Consider the following 16,636-nt stretch of genomic DNA (forward strand, 5'->3'; position numbering starts at 1 on the left):
AACCGACTGAGCCACCCAGGCGCCCCTGACATTCTTTTTTAATAAGCATTAAGTTCCTAGTGATCACCTCTTTCTTTTCTAAGAGTACACAAACCACTTGTTCAATAACGTGTCTAAAATTTTGCCTAGGGTTAAATTCACCAATCTATAATTCCTAGAATGTATCATTTTTTCCCCTTTGATATATTTGTCCATTGTGTCATTTCCATTTCTCCTGTCCACTCTGATTTCAAGCAAATACCTGCCAGGGAAAATTATTTCAGTATACCAGGATTTAATTCATTTAGGCTTCTTAAAGCAGATAGGTACTCATATATCTTGGGTTTTCTTTTCTTTAACCATGCTTGTTACACTTTAGAGATCACTCTCTTTGATAATGGAAAATATGGTTATCCCCAGCTCTTACATTTTACCTATCAATGCATACCATCTATTCCCTTTTGATAAATTTATAGATTCTTTCTCTAAATGCTAATTGGGACTTTAAAGGTGTTTTGAAGTAATCCTATATAGGTTGAACTGAAAGAAATTGTTGATAATTGACTATTTTCTATATAAAAAATAGTGATTTTAAATTTAGGCTCAATATAATAGCTATAATGGAAGTGGTGGGATTGGCAGACATCAAGGATTAGTCTGATCTAGGTATCCTGCTTCTTTACTTCTCCAGTAGGAAAGCATCATCAATATTGTCAGGTCTATAGTATAATTCCTTATCTGTTTATCACTATTTTTACCTGTACTCATTGTTTCTCACAGTATAGCCACATTTATACCATTTCAAGTTTGTATCTCTTGATGTAAAAGTTTCTAGTTCACTTTGTTTCATTGTAAGTAATATTTATAAATATTCTACCCAACCTAATGTTTTCTCTTGTGAATTACTGGTCACTTCCTCCTTTGTGGATCTTTTCCTTATGTTATAGCCACTGTATTTCATCATATATTTTTTTTAAAACTGGGTATTTTTATGAGTGTCCCTAACAAAAATAAAAATTAAGCTTCCTGAACATCAATTAGAAGTGCCAGTGAACAGTAAAAGGGAGAGAATATGAGGTCACAGTCATCACATAAGCCTCAAATTTTATCAACAACATATTAAAGAATTAATTAAAACCAAATAAAATTCATATAAAGGTTCTTCTGAAATTGGTCATTTTTTCTAATATTTTAAATGCTGTCTCTGTCTCTCTCAAAGCAAATAAAATTTTAAAAAGACTTTAAAAAATAAGAAAATAAAACTAAAATATAAAATGTAAATAAAAAATAAAATAGCTATCACTGTGCCTTAAATCTTGTGCCTTTAGGGGGGCGCCTGGGTGGCTCAGTTGGTTAAGCGTCTGACTTCGGCTCAGGTCATGATCTCGCAGTTTGTGAGTTTGAGCCCCTCATTGGGCTCTGTGCTGACAGCTCAGAGCCTGAGGCCTGCTTCGGATTCTGTGTCTCCCTCTCCCTCTGCCCCTCCCCTGCTCATGCTCTGTCTCCCTCTGTCTCTCAATAATAAATAAACATTAAAAAAAATTAAATCTTGTGCCTTTAGAAATTAAGAATACTGAATGTTCTTTGAAAAAAGCACAGTAAAATGTCATAATTTGAAGTATATGATATTCTAGTATATTGGATATTAAAACATCATTTCACATATTCAAATTCTATTTCTTTCACAATTATAATATGGAATGTTATAACCCAAATTAATAGAGTTTGAACCAGAATGACTTTTTTCATGTATTCCTCAGTAACAGCTTTGCCATCCTAATTCTGTGGCATCCTGAACTAATTATAAGGACGTGCTTCTTATGTTAATCAATACTTCATTGTTCTCCCCATTCGATATCCATCCTGTGATTTTAAAGGAAAAAAAAAATGCCAAAAACTTGTTAAAATCCTGAGTGTGTCCATTTTAGAACATTTGTTGCATGTGGTACAAAATATACTATTTATATTATCTTGACTTAAAAGCTTTGTACTAGAATCTCACATATTAAATGGTAATGAAAAACCCTAAAAAGCAATACAGGACACAATAACAAGAACCTTTAATAACAATAAATGAAAATCAAGGATTTATTACAGGGTTGTTATACTAAGAAAACTTTGTGAGTACATGGGCTTTTTCCTACAATGGTCAAGAACACAAGATAACAAGAGAAAAGAGTCTCTTATCCTAAATTCAGTCAATGATATCAAAACACCTAGGTCAGTAAGCAAGAAGAAATAGAAGGATCACTGCAAATGCATACCTTCAGTGAAAAACAACTCAAACCACATTCTCTTCTATCAACTCCATACATGAAAAACAGAACATTAGACCAAAAAAGATCAGGAAGCCTATGCTGAAACATACTGAAAGAATTATATAACAAGTAGGACAAATTGTAAAGTAATAAATAATTTAAAATCTGAGAAAGTGGAAAAGTAGTAATAAAGTATAAAATATTTATTTTATACTAAATTTAAGGTTTTATATTTTATATACTTCATAAAGGAAATTTTACTTAGATTTCTAAATTATTTCAAACGATCTACTTTATCACATAATCTATTCAAAAATGATTCCATTTTAGAAATATAATGAGTGTTTCTTATAGAATCTCATTTTACACGTGCTTTATTGCTAGAACACAACTATCAATAGCAAAATCCAAATTTAAAATGCATTAAGGGAGTGAGAGGAATTAAGATGGAAGAAAAGTAGGAGGACCCTGGGCTTTCCTCGTCCCTCAAACATATTGAGGTCAGATCACTTGGAACACCCAAGAAATAGATCTGCAGTGTGGCAGAAGGATCTCCACAGTTGGAGGGAGACAGCTTGGCAGGTGCAATGTGCATGGGAGTGAATTGGGGGAGATAGTGTGGCAGAGGGGAGACAACTCTTTCCGTGGAAAGACAAAAGAGAAAGAAAGAGGGGTTGAGAAAGTTCAGCACTGAGTTAGCACAAGATGAAAGCCTCTCTAGACCATGGACTGGGGAGCGAGAATTACTGAGTGTCCCAGTTTTTTTTTTTCTTTCAAACAGCATTTGGAGCTCAAACTCTGAGGTTGTAGAAGTGCATGACAATCTCCAGAGTGGAGCTGTGGCATGCGCTTCTGGGGAGGAGGGAGCTGACCACAGAGTGCACAGGGTGGTGTAGAGATCTCCAAGACATATTGGGAGAGAACATTCACTTCCTGGAGATTGTTTGGAAGAGGGTTTACTGCCTCCCCAAGGAAAAAGGACCCTGAAGGTGCCACCCAAAGGCCTTTCATCAGCAGGGTGGAAAGGCTCTATTCCAGAGGACAAGACCAATCTGAATGGTGCCAAGTCCCTTAAGAATCCCAGCCAAGCGCCAAAGAAAAAACACACAGGGTTTGGCACAGGGTGAGCTGACTGCCCTTGCTATTCTTTGAGAGCTGCCTGAACAGTGTGGGCTGTCCCCCATGTCCGGGGACAAGAGATTTGGGTAGCTCCATTTTCTCCCAAAACCAAGGTGGGACTTCAGAAAGCAACACAGAGGCCTCCAGGGGAGGCAGACACACTTACACCAAACCCCACCATCCCATGCCTGGCAACTGTCTGTTTACTGGCACAAGAATGACTCTGAGCCAACACAGTGGACTTCTCTCTCTCAAAAGACCAGCACACCCAGCAGCCCCCATGTACCAAGAGCACTGAAAATCAAATGCTTCAAAACAACACCTGCAGTTCTTTTTACTCGTTTACTTTCTTCTTTTTTCATTTGTAATCAGGCTCATAGTTTCTTCTTGGCTTTTTCATTTCCTTTTCTCATTTTTTTTTGAATCAGTCATTTTTATTCTTTTCTTTTTCCTTCTCTTTTTTCTTTTCTTCTTTTTTTCTCTTATTTTTCTTTTCATTTTCATTGGAATCATCCTAGAGTTTTTTGATTCTCTGGGGGGATTTTGTTCCCTTTTCTTTTCTCTTTGTATTAGGATCAGGCTTTTCCCAACTCCTTTTTTTCCAGGATTACCTTAACAAACAAATCAAAGCACACTTAGTTAAAGGTCCAAACACACCACCACTGCAAGCAAGGATAAGCTCTGCAGAGGACTAACCAGTGAGAAAGAGAAGCCAAAATGCAACAGCAGAGTGCACAAAGCATATATCAGAAACACTTCCTGAAAGGCCAGGACCTAGACAGTGCATGACCCCTTTTTGATATAGCAGTACACTCAGGTGATGGAAACACAAAAAGCTTTTAAAACATGCAAACAACAAAAACTTACTCAAAATGACAAAATGAAGGAATTCTTCCCAAAAGAAGGGTCAAGAAGAGATCACAGCCAGGGACTTGCTCAAAATAGATATAAGCAATATATCTGAACAATAATTTAAAACAACAATCATAAGACTACTAGGTGGGCTTGAAAAAAAAGCATAGAAGACACCAGAGAAATCCTGCTGCAGAGATGAAAGACCTCAGAACTAGTCAGAATGAATTTAAAAATACTATAACTGAGATGAAAAACAAACTGGAAACAGTGACAACGAGGACTGAAGAAGCAAAGGAGCGTATAGGTGATATAGAAGATAAAATTTGTAAAACAATGAAGGTGAAATAAATAGGGACAGGAAATTATTAGATCATAATGGGAGGCTTGGGGAACTAAGTGATTCCATGAAACAAAACAATATCTGTATCAAAGGAGGCCCAGAAGAAGAAGAGCTTGAAAAAGGGGAAGAAGGTTTATTTGAACAAATTATAGATGAGAACTTCCCTGATCTGGGGAAGCAAACAAGCATTCAAGTCCAAGGAGCACAGAAAACTACCCTCAAAATCAACAAAAACAGGTAAACACCATGATATATCACAGTAAAACTTGTAAAACATGAAGATAAAGAGAGAATTCTGAAAGTAGCTAGGGACAAAAGGTCCTTAACCTACAAGGGTAGACACATAAGGTTAGCAGCACACCTGTCCACTGAAACTTGGCAGGCCAGAAAGGAGTGGCAGGAAATATTCCATATGCTGAATGGGAAACATATGCAGCCAAGAATTATTTATCCAGCAAGGTTGTCATTAAGAATAGAAGGAAAGATAAAGAGTTTCCCAAACAAAAACTAAAGGAGTTTGTCACCACATAACCATCCCTGCAAGAAATATTAAGGGGGATTATCTGAGTGGAGGAAAAAAAAGAAGATCAAAGTGATAAAGACAACAAAGCACCAGAGAACATAACCAGAAACACCAACACTACATATAATGTAATGGCACTAAATACATATCTTTCAATAACCACTCTGAAGGTAAATGGACTAAATGCTCCAATGAAAAGGCACAAGATATCAGAATGAATAAAAAAAATAAAGATCCATCTACATGCTGCCTATAAGAGACTCATATTAGACCTTAAAATATCTACAGATTGAAAGTGAGGGGATAGAGAACCATCTATCATGCTAACAGAAATCAAAAGAAAGTCGGAGAGGCTACACTTATAACAGACAAACTAGATTTTAAAACAAAAACCTTAACAAGAGATGAAAAGGGGCCTTATATCATAATTAAGGGGTCCATCCATCAAGATCTAACAATTATAAATATTTAGGCCCCCAACTTGGAACCCCCAAATATATACATCAAATAATAACAAACAGAAAGATGGGACACCTGAGTGGCTCAGTTGGTTAAGCGTCCAACTTCAGCTCAGGTCATAATCTCACGATTCACAAGTTCGAGCCCTGCATCGGGCTCTGTACTGACAGCTCAGAGCCTGGAGCCTGCTTCAGATTACGTGTCTCCCTCTCTCTCTGCCCCTCCCCTGCTTGTACTCTGTGTCTTTCTCTATCAAATATAAATAAAATATTAGAAAGAAACTCACTGATAATAATACCATAAGAGTAGGAGACTTTAATATCCCACTGACAACAATGGACAGATCATCTAAGCAGAAACTCAATAAGAAACAATGGCTCTGAATGACATATAACACACTGGACTACATGGACTTAACAGACATATTCAGAACATTCATTCCAAAGCAGCAGAATACACATTCCTCTCCAGTGCACATGGAACACTATCCAAAATAGATCACATACTGGGTCACAAATCAGCCCTCAACAGGTACAAAAAGATCGAGATGATACCATGCATTATTTTCAGATCACAATACTATAAATCTTGAAATCAACAACAAGAAAAAATTTGGAAAGCTCTCAAATACATAGAAGCTAAAGAACATCCTACTAAAGAATTAATGGGCTAACCAGGAAATTAAAGAAGAAATAAAAAATGCATGTAAGCAAATGAAAATGAAAACATGACAGTCCAAACCCTTTGGGATGCAGCAAAGGCAATTCTGAGAGAAAAGTACATTGCAATTCAAGCCTATCTCAAGAAGAAAGAAAGGTGGCAAATACACAACTTAACCTTACACCTAAAAGAGCTAGAAAAAAGGAGCAAAGAAAGCCTAACACCAGCAGAAGAAGGAATAAATAAATGATATAGAAACAAACAACAACAAAAAACAATAAAAAACAGTAGAACAATGAAACTAAATGCTAGTTCTTTTAAAGAATGAACAAAATTGATAATCCCCTACCCAGACTTATCAAAAGGGAGAGGACCCAAATAGGTAAAATCATGAATGAAATAGGAGGAATACCAAACAACACAGAACTACAAACAATTTTAACACAATACTATGAAAAATTATATGCCAACAAACTGGGCAATCTGGAAGCAATGGACAAATTCCTAGACACTCACACACTGCCAAAACTGAAACAGGAAGAAATAGAAAATTTCAACAGACCCATAACTAGCAAAGTAATTAAATAAAAAGCTATCAAAAATCTCCCAACAAACAGGACTACAGGGCCAGATGACATCCCAGGGGAACTCTACCAGACATTTAAAGAAGAATTAATACTACTTTTCTCATACTGTTCCAAAAAATAGAAATGGAAGGAAAGCTTCCAATCTCATTCTATGAATCCAGAATTACCTTGATTCAAAAACCAAAGACCCCAATAAAAAGGAGAAGTGAAGGCCAAAATCCCTGAAGAACCTGGATGTAAAAATCCTCAACAAGATACTACCTATCAAATTCAACAATACATTAAAATAATTATTTATGATGATCAAGTGGGATTTATTCCTGGGCTGCAGGGCTGGTTCAATAATCACAAATCAATCAGTGTGATAAACCACATTAATAAAATAAAGGATAAGAACCATATGATCCTCTCAATCAATGTAGAAAAAGTATTTGACAAAATACAGTATGCTTTCTTGATAAAAACTTTCAAGACAGAAGGGAGAGAAGGAACATACCTCAACAACATAAAGCCCATATCTGAAAGGCCCACAGCTAACATCATCTTCAAATTGGAAAAAGTGAGAACTTTCCCCCTAAGGTCAGGAACACAGAAGGGATGTGGACTATCACCACTGTTGTTCAACACAGTCCCGGAAGTCCTAGTGTCAGCAAACAGAAAACAAAAAGAAATAAAAGGCATCCAAACTGGCAAAGGAGAACTCAAACTTTCACTCTTCGCAGATGACACGATAGTCTACATGGAAAACCCAAAAGACTCCACCAAGAAACTGCTAAAACTGATGCATGATTTCAGCAAAGTCACAGAATAAAAAATCAACCGGTGGAAACTGGCTGCATTTCCATACACCAATAATGGAGTAACAGAAAGAGAAATCAAGGAATGGATCCAATTTACAACTGCACCAAAACCCATAAGATACAAAGGAATAAACCTAGCTAAAGAGGTAAAAGATCTGTACACTGAAAATGATAGAACTTATGAAAAAAATTGAAAAAGACGTCCAGAAATGGAAAAACATCCCATATCATGGATTGAAAAAAAAATATTGTTAAAATGTTGATACTACCCAAAGCAATCTACATATTCAATGCAATCCCAATCAAACTAACACTGGCATACTCCACAGAGCTCTATAGAACAAACAATTATAAAATTTGTATGGAACCAGAAAAGTCCCCAAATAGCCAAGGCAATGTTGAAAAAGAAAACCAAAGATGGCGGCATCACAATTCTAGACTTCGAACTGTATTACAAAGCTGTAATCATCAAGACAGTATGGTACTAGCACAAAAACAGATGCATAGATCAAAGGAACAGAACAGAAAACCCAGAAAGGGACCCACAAATGTATGGTCACCTAATCTTTGACAAAGCAAGAAAGAATATCCCCTGGAAAAAAAGACAGTCTCATCAACAAATGGTGTTGGAAAAACTGGACAGCAACATGCAGAAGAATGAAACTGGACTACTTTCTTAAACCATACACAAAATAAACTCAAAATTAATGAAAGACCTCAATGTGAGACAGGAAACCATCAAAATTCTAGAAGAGAAAACAGTCAGCAACCTCTTTAACCTCAGCCTCAGAAATTTCTTACTAGACATGTCTCCAGAGGTGAGGGAAACAAAAGCAAAACTGAACCACTGGATGTCATCAAGATAAAAAGCTTCTGCACAGTGAAGGAAACAACAAAATTAAAAGGCAACTGATGGAATGGGAGAAGGTATCTGCAAATAACATTGGATAAACGGTTGGTATCCATAATCTATAAAGAACTTGTTAAACTCGACACCCAAAAAACAATCCAGTTAAGAAATGGGCAGAAGACATGAATAGACACTTTTCCAAAACAGACATCAGGATGTCTAACAGACACATGAAAAAGATGCTTAATATCACTGATCATCAGAGAAATACAAATCAAAACCACAATGAGATACCACCTCATACCTGTCAGAAGAGCTAAAATTAACAACTCTGGAAACAACAGACGTCGGTAAGGATGCAGAGAAAGGGGAACGCTTTTGAACTGCTGGTGGGAATGCAAACTGTTGCATCCACTCCGGAAAAAAGTATGGAGGTTCCTCAAAACAACAATAAAAGTACCCTATGACCCGCAATTGTACTACTATTTATCCAAAGGATACAAAAATGCTGAGTAGAAGGGGCACATGTACCCCAATGTTTATAGCAGTGCTATCAACAATAGCCAAATTATGAAAAGAGCCCAAATGTCCATCGACCGATGAGTGGATAAAGATGTGGTATATATATACAATTAAATACTACTCAGCAATTAAAAAGAATGAAATCTTAACATCTGCAACAACATGGATCGAACTAGACATAGTGTGTTACGCTAAGTGAAATAAGTCAGTTAGAGAAAGACAAGTATCATACGGTCTTACTCATAGCTAGAATTTAAGAAACACAACAGGTGAACACAGGGGAAGGAAAGGAAAAATAAGATAAAATCAGAGAGAGAGGCAACCATAAGAGACTCTTAAATACAGAGAACAAACTGAGGGTTGCTGAAGGGGAGGTGGGTAGTGGGATGGGTTAAATGGGTGATGGGAATCAAAGACAGCACTTGTTGGGATGAGCACTGGGTGTTATATGTAAGTGATGAATACAACACTACACTGTATGTTAACTAACTTTAATTTAATTAATTAATTTAAAACACACACAGACACAAAAATAAAGTTCATTTATTGGAGTGACGTCAGTATCATGTCAGATTGTTACACTTTTCTCTCCATTTTTGTTAACTGATTAGACATTCATAGCAGAATAAACGTGTTTCTACATACCACACCAGAATATCAGGAAGTTTCTACCCACCTATGCATCCAAAAGTGGGTATACAGGGCTTTGATGGTGGCTGTAATCCAAGGGATTGGACTAGAATGTCCCACCCCAACTCATGGTGATCATAGGATAAAAGGAAACCTGGAGAGTGCAAAAGTGAGTGGATACCCACAGGCAATAGAGAATTTGTGGGGTCCAGCCTGCATAAAGGGAGAATCTGGCATGCTATCAGAATGGAATAGAGATTAATTTGAACAAAGGAGATGGACGAACTTGCCAAAGGAGCACTGCTTCCCTGGATGATATTGCAAGGTGCTGATATTTTGGCAGCTGCAGGAGCACCCTCAAGTAGAAGAGGTGGAAAGCCGCAACCACTCTCACAGATAGGTAGAAATCAAAAGCGGTAAGTGACTTCCCAGCTGATGAAAATGTGCAGGTTGCAACTGAACCAGATTTTGAAGGACCGACATCCTTGACTGGGGGCGTGGGGGAGCGGAATAGGGGAAAAGCTAATAAGAATATCAAAGAGCATCAACAGCACAAATTTCATGCTGTTTGCTTCAGAACATCAGCAGGTCTACCCACAGATCTCTGGGAGTGCTCCACTTAGAGGATCCTTCTCCTAGCCAACTGTTGGCACCCTTGAATTCCCAGATGCTAAGCCCATACCACACTGCACTCTCAGGTCCTTGTGCATCTTCCCAGCACACCTGAGAGAACCAATTCCCAAAGGAAAAACCATACTCTCGAGTTACTGTGCCATGCCACATTCTGGAATACAAATTAAGGATTCTAATAGCCAGGCTGTTGAATTATAAGAATCAAAGAAGGGGGCATCTGAGTGGCTCAGTCGGTCAAGTGTCTGACTCTTGATTTTGGTTCAGGTCATGATTTCCCAGTTCATGAGATCGAGCCCCATATAGGGCTCATCACTGACAGGGCAGTCTGCTTGGGATTCTCTCCCTCTCTCTCTGCCTTCCCCATTCATGCTCTCTCACAAAATAAATAAATATTAAAAAAAGAAAAAGAATCAAAGAAGACAAAGCCTTAATAAAAGGATTATCTGACACCCCACCTGTGAAAGCATAAGGCCATACCATCAAACACCATGGAAAATCAAGGAAATATAGTATCAAAAAAAGAAAATGATAATGCAACAACTGAACTCAAAGGCACAGAATATTGCAATCTCGCTGATAAAGAATTCAAAACAGCTGTATGAACAGAATCAACAAAAAAACAAGATAACTCAGAAACACAATTCAATAAACTCAGGAATAAAATTAATAAAGAGAAGGAATTCTTTAACAAAAATTTGTAATTACGAAAAAGAACAAAACAGAAATTCTGAAGCTGCAGAACTCAATGAATGAGATAAAGAATGCAATAAAGGGCATTGGAAACAGGTCAGACCAAACAGAAGAAAGAATAAGTGATTTAGAGGATAGGAATATAGAAATAATCCAATAAGAGAGAAAACTTAAGAATTTAAAAGTGAAGACACTCTACAAGAGCTATCAGATTTTATCAGAAAATCAAATACCAAAATAATTGGTGTACCAAAAGGAGAAGAGAGGGAAAAGGGAGCAGAGTTTACTTGAACAATAATAGCTGAGAACTTCCTAATTCTAGGAAAGGACATAAACATACAAGTTCAAGAAACTAATAGAACGCCCTATTATATGGTGCAAAAAGACTTTTTACAAGACACATTATAATGAAAATATCACAAATCAATGATAAAGAAAGAATCTATAGGTAACAAGGGGGAAAAAAGTAAGTAACCTACAAAGACACTCTATTAGGCAATTACCATATTTCTCAGCAGAAAATCTACAGGCCAGAAGAATACAAAATGTCATATTCAAAGTGTTGAAATATGAAAACTGCCAGCCAAGAATACTTCATCAAAGCAAAGTTATCAAAGTTATACTCCAGATACAGAAGAGAATAAAAGCTTTCCCAGACAAACAAAAGCTAAAAGAGTTCAGCTAGACTTACCTTACAAGAAATGCTGAAAGAAGTTTTTCAAGCTAAAATGGTTTTTTTTAATTTAAATTCTAATTAATTAACATATAGTATAATATTAGTTTCAGGTGTACAATTTAGTGATACAACATTTAAATACAACATTCGGTGCACATCATAACAAATACACTCCTTAATCTCTATCACCTATTTATGAGTGAAATCATATGGTATTTTTCGTTCTCTGACTGACTTATTTCACTTAGCATAATACTTGCTAGCTCCATCCACATCACTGCAAATGAAAAGACACTAATACATAATGTGAAAATATATGAAAGTAAGTAACATTCTGGTAAAGGTGAAAAACTGACAGCATAATAAACCTGTAATTCTGTATTAGAATAGTGTGCTAAAGACTTAACTATAGTATAAAGGTTAAAGGAAAAAGATTAAAAATAACTCTAGCTGCTATAATTTGTTAATGAACACACAGCACAAAAAGGTAAACTGTGACATCAAAAATAGAAAAGCAGAGGAGAAAAGGGTGGGAAATATTACAGGAGAACAAGGATTAAGTTGCTGTCAGGATAAAATAGACTGTTTTATCAAGAAATGCTCAAGCCTCATGGTAACCACAAAGCAAAAATCTAGAATAGATTCATGAAGCTAAAAATAGGAATCAGAGCATACCACCATGGAAAAACAACAATTTACAAAGGTAGGCAGAAACAGAGAAAAAGAAACAATGGAGGCATAAAACAACCACAAAGCAAACAATAAGAGCACTAGTAAGGTCTTACATATCAATAATCACCCTAAATGTAAATGAGATTGAATTCATCAAAGGCGCAGAGTGGTTCGATGAATAAAACCACAAGACCCAACTACATGCTGCATACAGGAGGTTCATTTCAATTCTAAGGACACATTGAGTCAAAGTAAATGGATGAAAGGCAACTGTAAACCAAACTGTAAACCATATTAAGTGGGGATACCCATACTTATATCAGACAAAATAGACATCAAGCAAAAAATGGTAGCAAGAGACAAAGGAAGGTCATTATATAATGATGAAGGGGTCAATACGTAAAGAAGATACAATAATTGTAAATACACGTTTCAAACATAGGAGCACCTAAATATATTAAACAAATACTAACATACCTGAAGATAGAAACAGACAATAGACAGACAATATGGGGCGGGGGCGGGGGGACTTCAACAACCCACTTTCAACAATGATACATCATCCAGAGAGAAAATCAAGGAAACCACACTGAAACATACTCCAGACCAAATAGATTTAACAAACATAGATAGAGCATTCTTACAACATCAGGATAACACATTCTTCCCAAGTGCACACATAACACTCTACAGAGTAGATATTATGATAGGACACAAAACAAGTCACAGCAAATTTTAGAAGACTGAAATCATACCCCCTATCTTTTTCAGACCACAATGGTATTAAAGTAGAAGTCAACAACAAGAGGAAGCTGAAAAATCTATGAATGTGGAGACTAAATACTTCTGAACAATCAATGGGTCAAACCAAAAAAATAAACAAGGAAATAAAAAATTTCTTGAAACAAATGAAAATGGGAACACAACATATCAAATCCTATGGGATGCTGCCAAACCAGTCCTGAGAGGAAGGCTTATGCTGAAAAATGCTTAAATTAGGAAATTATAATAATATCAAATAAATGTAATTTTACACCTCAAGGAAGTTCTAGAGTAAGAACAAATTAAGCATTAAGTTACCAGGAGGAAGGAAATAATAAAGATCAGAGAAGAGATAAACGAAATAGAGGCCAAAACAAAAAATAGATCAACAAAAAACTAAGAGCTGGATTTTCAAAAAGATAAAATTGCTGCACTAAGATAAAAAAGAGAGAAGACCTCAGATAACATTATAAATAAAAGAGGACACATTACAACTGATACTACAGAAATACATAGGATCATAAGAGACTACAATCCATTATATGTCAACGAAATGGATAGCCTAGAAAAAATGAATAAATTCCTAGAAACACACAACCTAACAAGACTGAATCAGGAAGAAATAGAAAATCTGAACAGATCAATAACTAGTAAAGAGATTGAATCAGTAGTCAAAAACATTCCAATACAGAAAACCTCAGGACAGGCAGCATCACAAGGAAATTCTACCAAAACTTAAAGAAATAACACCAATCCTTCTCAAACTCTATCAATAAACTGAAGAGGAAGGAACATTTCCAAACTCAAGCAAGGAGGCCAGCATTACTCTGATACCAAAGTCAGATAAGGAGACTACAAGAAAATTAAACTATTATAGACCAATATCCCTGATAAACACAGACGTAAAAATTCTCAACAAAATATTAGCAAACCAAATTCAAGGACACATTAAAAGGATTATACACTATGACTTAAAGAGTTCTATTTAAAGCCCCCTCACCAGCCAAGCATACAGACAAAACTCACAGGTGTCTGTACCTGGCCCTAACTCCTTGTTTTTCTAGGTCATGGTACCCCTCATTCTCAGAAAATAGACTACAACTACAAAGCATATTCTTCTCTAGCCTGACCACAACCCACATCCCAGACGATCCCCAGACAGAGCCCCTCAAGAAACCTGCCACCTCCTGCCCTATCTGGCCAAGAATCAAGCCCCTTCCCACCCACCCCCCAAGAGTGCAGCTACAACCCTCTCACATCTTTAAAAAAGAAAAACATGTAGGTAATGAATCACTAGATTCTACTCCTGAAATCATTATTGCACTTTATGCTAACTAACTTGGATGTAAATTTTTAAAAAATAAATAAATATATTTTTAAAGGCCTAGCCCAACAGAAGCTTGGGGCCAATATCTCTCTTGATGTCTGGCCCCTCTCCTCCCTTGGAGAGTGAATAAACTATGTTGTGTGTGTTTCTCCACTCTTTGGCAATTCTTTGCCACCCATATCACTAGCTACCCTAACATTTTTGGTGGCCCATACAGGGAATGGCCATTGCCCGCTGACCAAAATCCATCTCAACCAGATCTCCTTTTTGACTAACCTTGAGTCAAATTTTCATTTTTGGAAGGTGTCTTTGAGATCTTGAGCACTGGGGACAATCATCAGTCTTAGTTGCTTCCCCACCACAAGGTTTAAGCCCCAGTACTGGGCTGGATAAACAATCAATGGACCAACCATTGGAAGGATGCCTCCTCTAGGTCTTTCTGCAGTCTTGGGATCCTCGATCCCTTCCCTCACACAAACCCTTGAGTTTAGGGGACATCGCTTTCTCTCAGGCTCTACACTGGTTGCTATCCTAAAAATGACCAAGTGTGATTTAACTCTGGGATTCAAGGATGGGTCAACATACTCAAGTCAATAAATGTAATACATCACATTAATAGGATGAAAAATAAAAATCACATGATAATTCAATAGATGTTACAAAAGTATTTGCAAAATATGACATCCTTTCATGATAAAAACCTTCAACAGGTTGGGTACAGAAAGAGCTTACTTCAACATTATAACGTCACAAACAACAAATGTATAGTTAACGTTATACTCAATTATGAAAAACTTGAAGACTTTTCCTCTATGATCAGGAATAAGACAAGAAGGCCCACTCTCATCACACTTTCCAATACAGTACTGGATGTCCTAGCTATGGCGATTAGGTAAGAAAGAAATAAAAGGCAACTGAATCAGAAAGAAAAAAAAAAGAAACATAAGTGTTATTTGCACATGATCATTTTAGAAAATTCCAGATTCAAACACAAAACTGTTGGAAAAAATCAACGTACTCAGTAAAGTTGAAGGATATAAAATCAACACACAATTATAATTTACATTTCTTTTCTTGTTAAGTTTTTAAATTTCAGTTAGTTACTATACAGTGTAATATTAGTTTCAAGTGTAAAATATATCAATTCAACATTTCAAAACACTTGGTGACCATAACAACAAGTGCACTCCTTAATTCCCATCACCTATTTTAGACATGCCCTCACCCACTTCCCTCCTCTGATAACCATCAATTTGTTCTCTATAGCTAAGGATCTGTTTCTTGGTTTGCCTCCCTCTCTCCTTTTTCTTCCCTTTCTTCATTTGTTTTGTTCCATAAATTCCACATATGAGTGAAAACATGGTATTGTCTTTCTCTGACTCATTTCACTTAACATAATATTCTCTAGCTCCATCCATGTCCTTGCAAATGGCAAGATTTCATTATTTTTTATGACTAATATTCCATTGTATACATACACACCACATCTTCTTTATCCATGCACCAGTCGATGGACATTTGGGCTTCTCCCATAATTGTAGGTAATGCTGCTATAAACATCAGGGTACATGTATCCCTTGAATTAGTATTTTTGCATTCTTTGAGTAAATACTTCATAGTGCAATTGCTGGATCATAGGGTAGTTCCTTTTTTAAGGTTTTCAGGAAACTTCATACTGTTTTCCATAGTAACAGCACCAGTTTGCATTCCCACCAACAGCGCAGGAGGGTTCCCCTTTCTCCACATCCTCGCCAACACCTGTTGTTGCTTGTGTTATAGATTTTAGCCATTCTGACTGGCGTTAGGTGATATCTCTTATTGAGTTTCAGAATTTCTTTAAATATTTTGTATATTAGCCCTTTATCAGATATGTCATTTGCAAATATCTTCTCCCATTCTGTAGGTTGCTTTTAGTTTTGTTGATTATTTCCCTTACTGTGCAGAAGCTTTTGATTTTGATGAAGCCACAACAGTTTATATCTGCTTTTATTTCCCTTGTCTCAGGAGACATATCTAGAAGGAATGTTCTATGACCAATGTCAGAAAGGTTACTCCCTGTTATCCAAGAGGATGTTATGGTTTCAGCTCCCACATTTAGGACTTTTATCCACTTTGAAATTATTTTCTTTAGTGTAAGAAAGTGGTCCAGTTTCATTCTTTCCTCACCATTATTCTTCTGGATGATGCTGTCCAGTTTTCCCAACACCATTCGTTGAAGAGACTGTTATTTTCCCATTGGATATCCTTTCCTGCTTTGTCAAAGATTAATTGGCCATATAGTTGTGGGTTCATTT

General features: G+C 36.5%; 1 protein-coding gene across 6 annotated transcripts in view; it reads right to left on the reverse strand.

Annotated features, from left to right (window-relative positions):
* Positions 1-16,636, reverse strand: part of BRWD3 (bromodomain and WD repeat domain containing 3) — a 219,229-nt gene that overhangs the window by 158,009 nt on the left and 44,584 nt on the right. The window contains exon 1 of one of the 6 annotated variants that reach the window (XM_042975145.1): positions 3,679-3,768. The exons of the other annotated variants lie outside the window; for them this stretch is intronic. Coding sequence (XP_042831079.1) covers positions 3,679-3,718 — 40 coding nt within the window. The 5' untranslated portion in view covers positions 3,719-3,768. Of the gene's footprint in view, positions 1-3,678; positions 3,769-16,636 lie in introns of those variants that run through there. 6 annotated transcript variants of the gene reach the window in all.

Source organism: Panthera tigris, chromosome X, assembly GCF_018350195.1.
Source record: "Panthera tigris isolate Pti1 chromosome X, P.tigris_Pti1_mat1.1, whole genome shotgun sequence".
Lineage (NCBI taxonomy): Eukaryota > Metazoa > Chordata > Mammalia > Carnivora > Felidae > Panthera > Panthera tigris.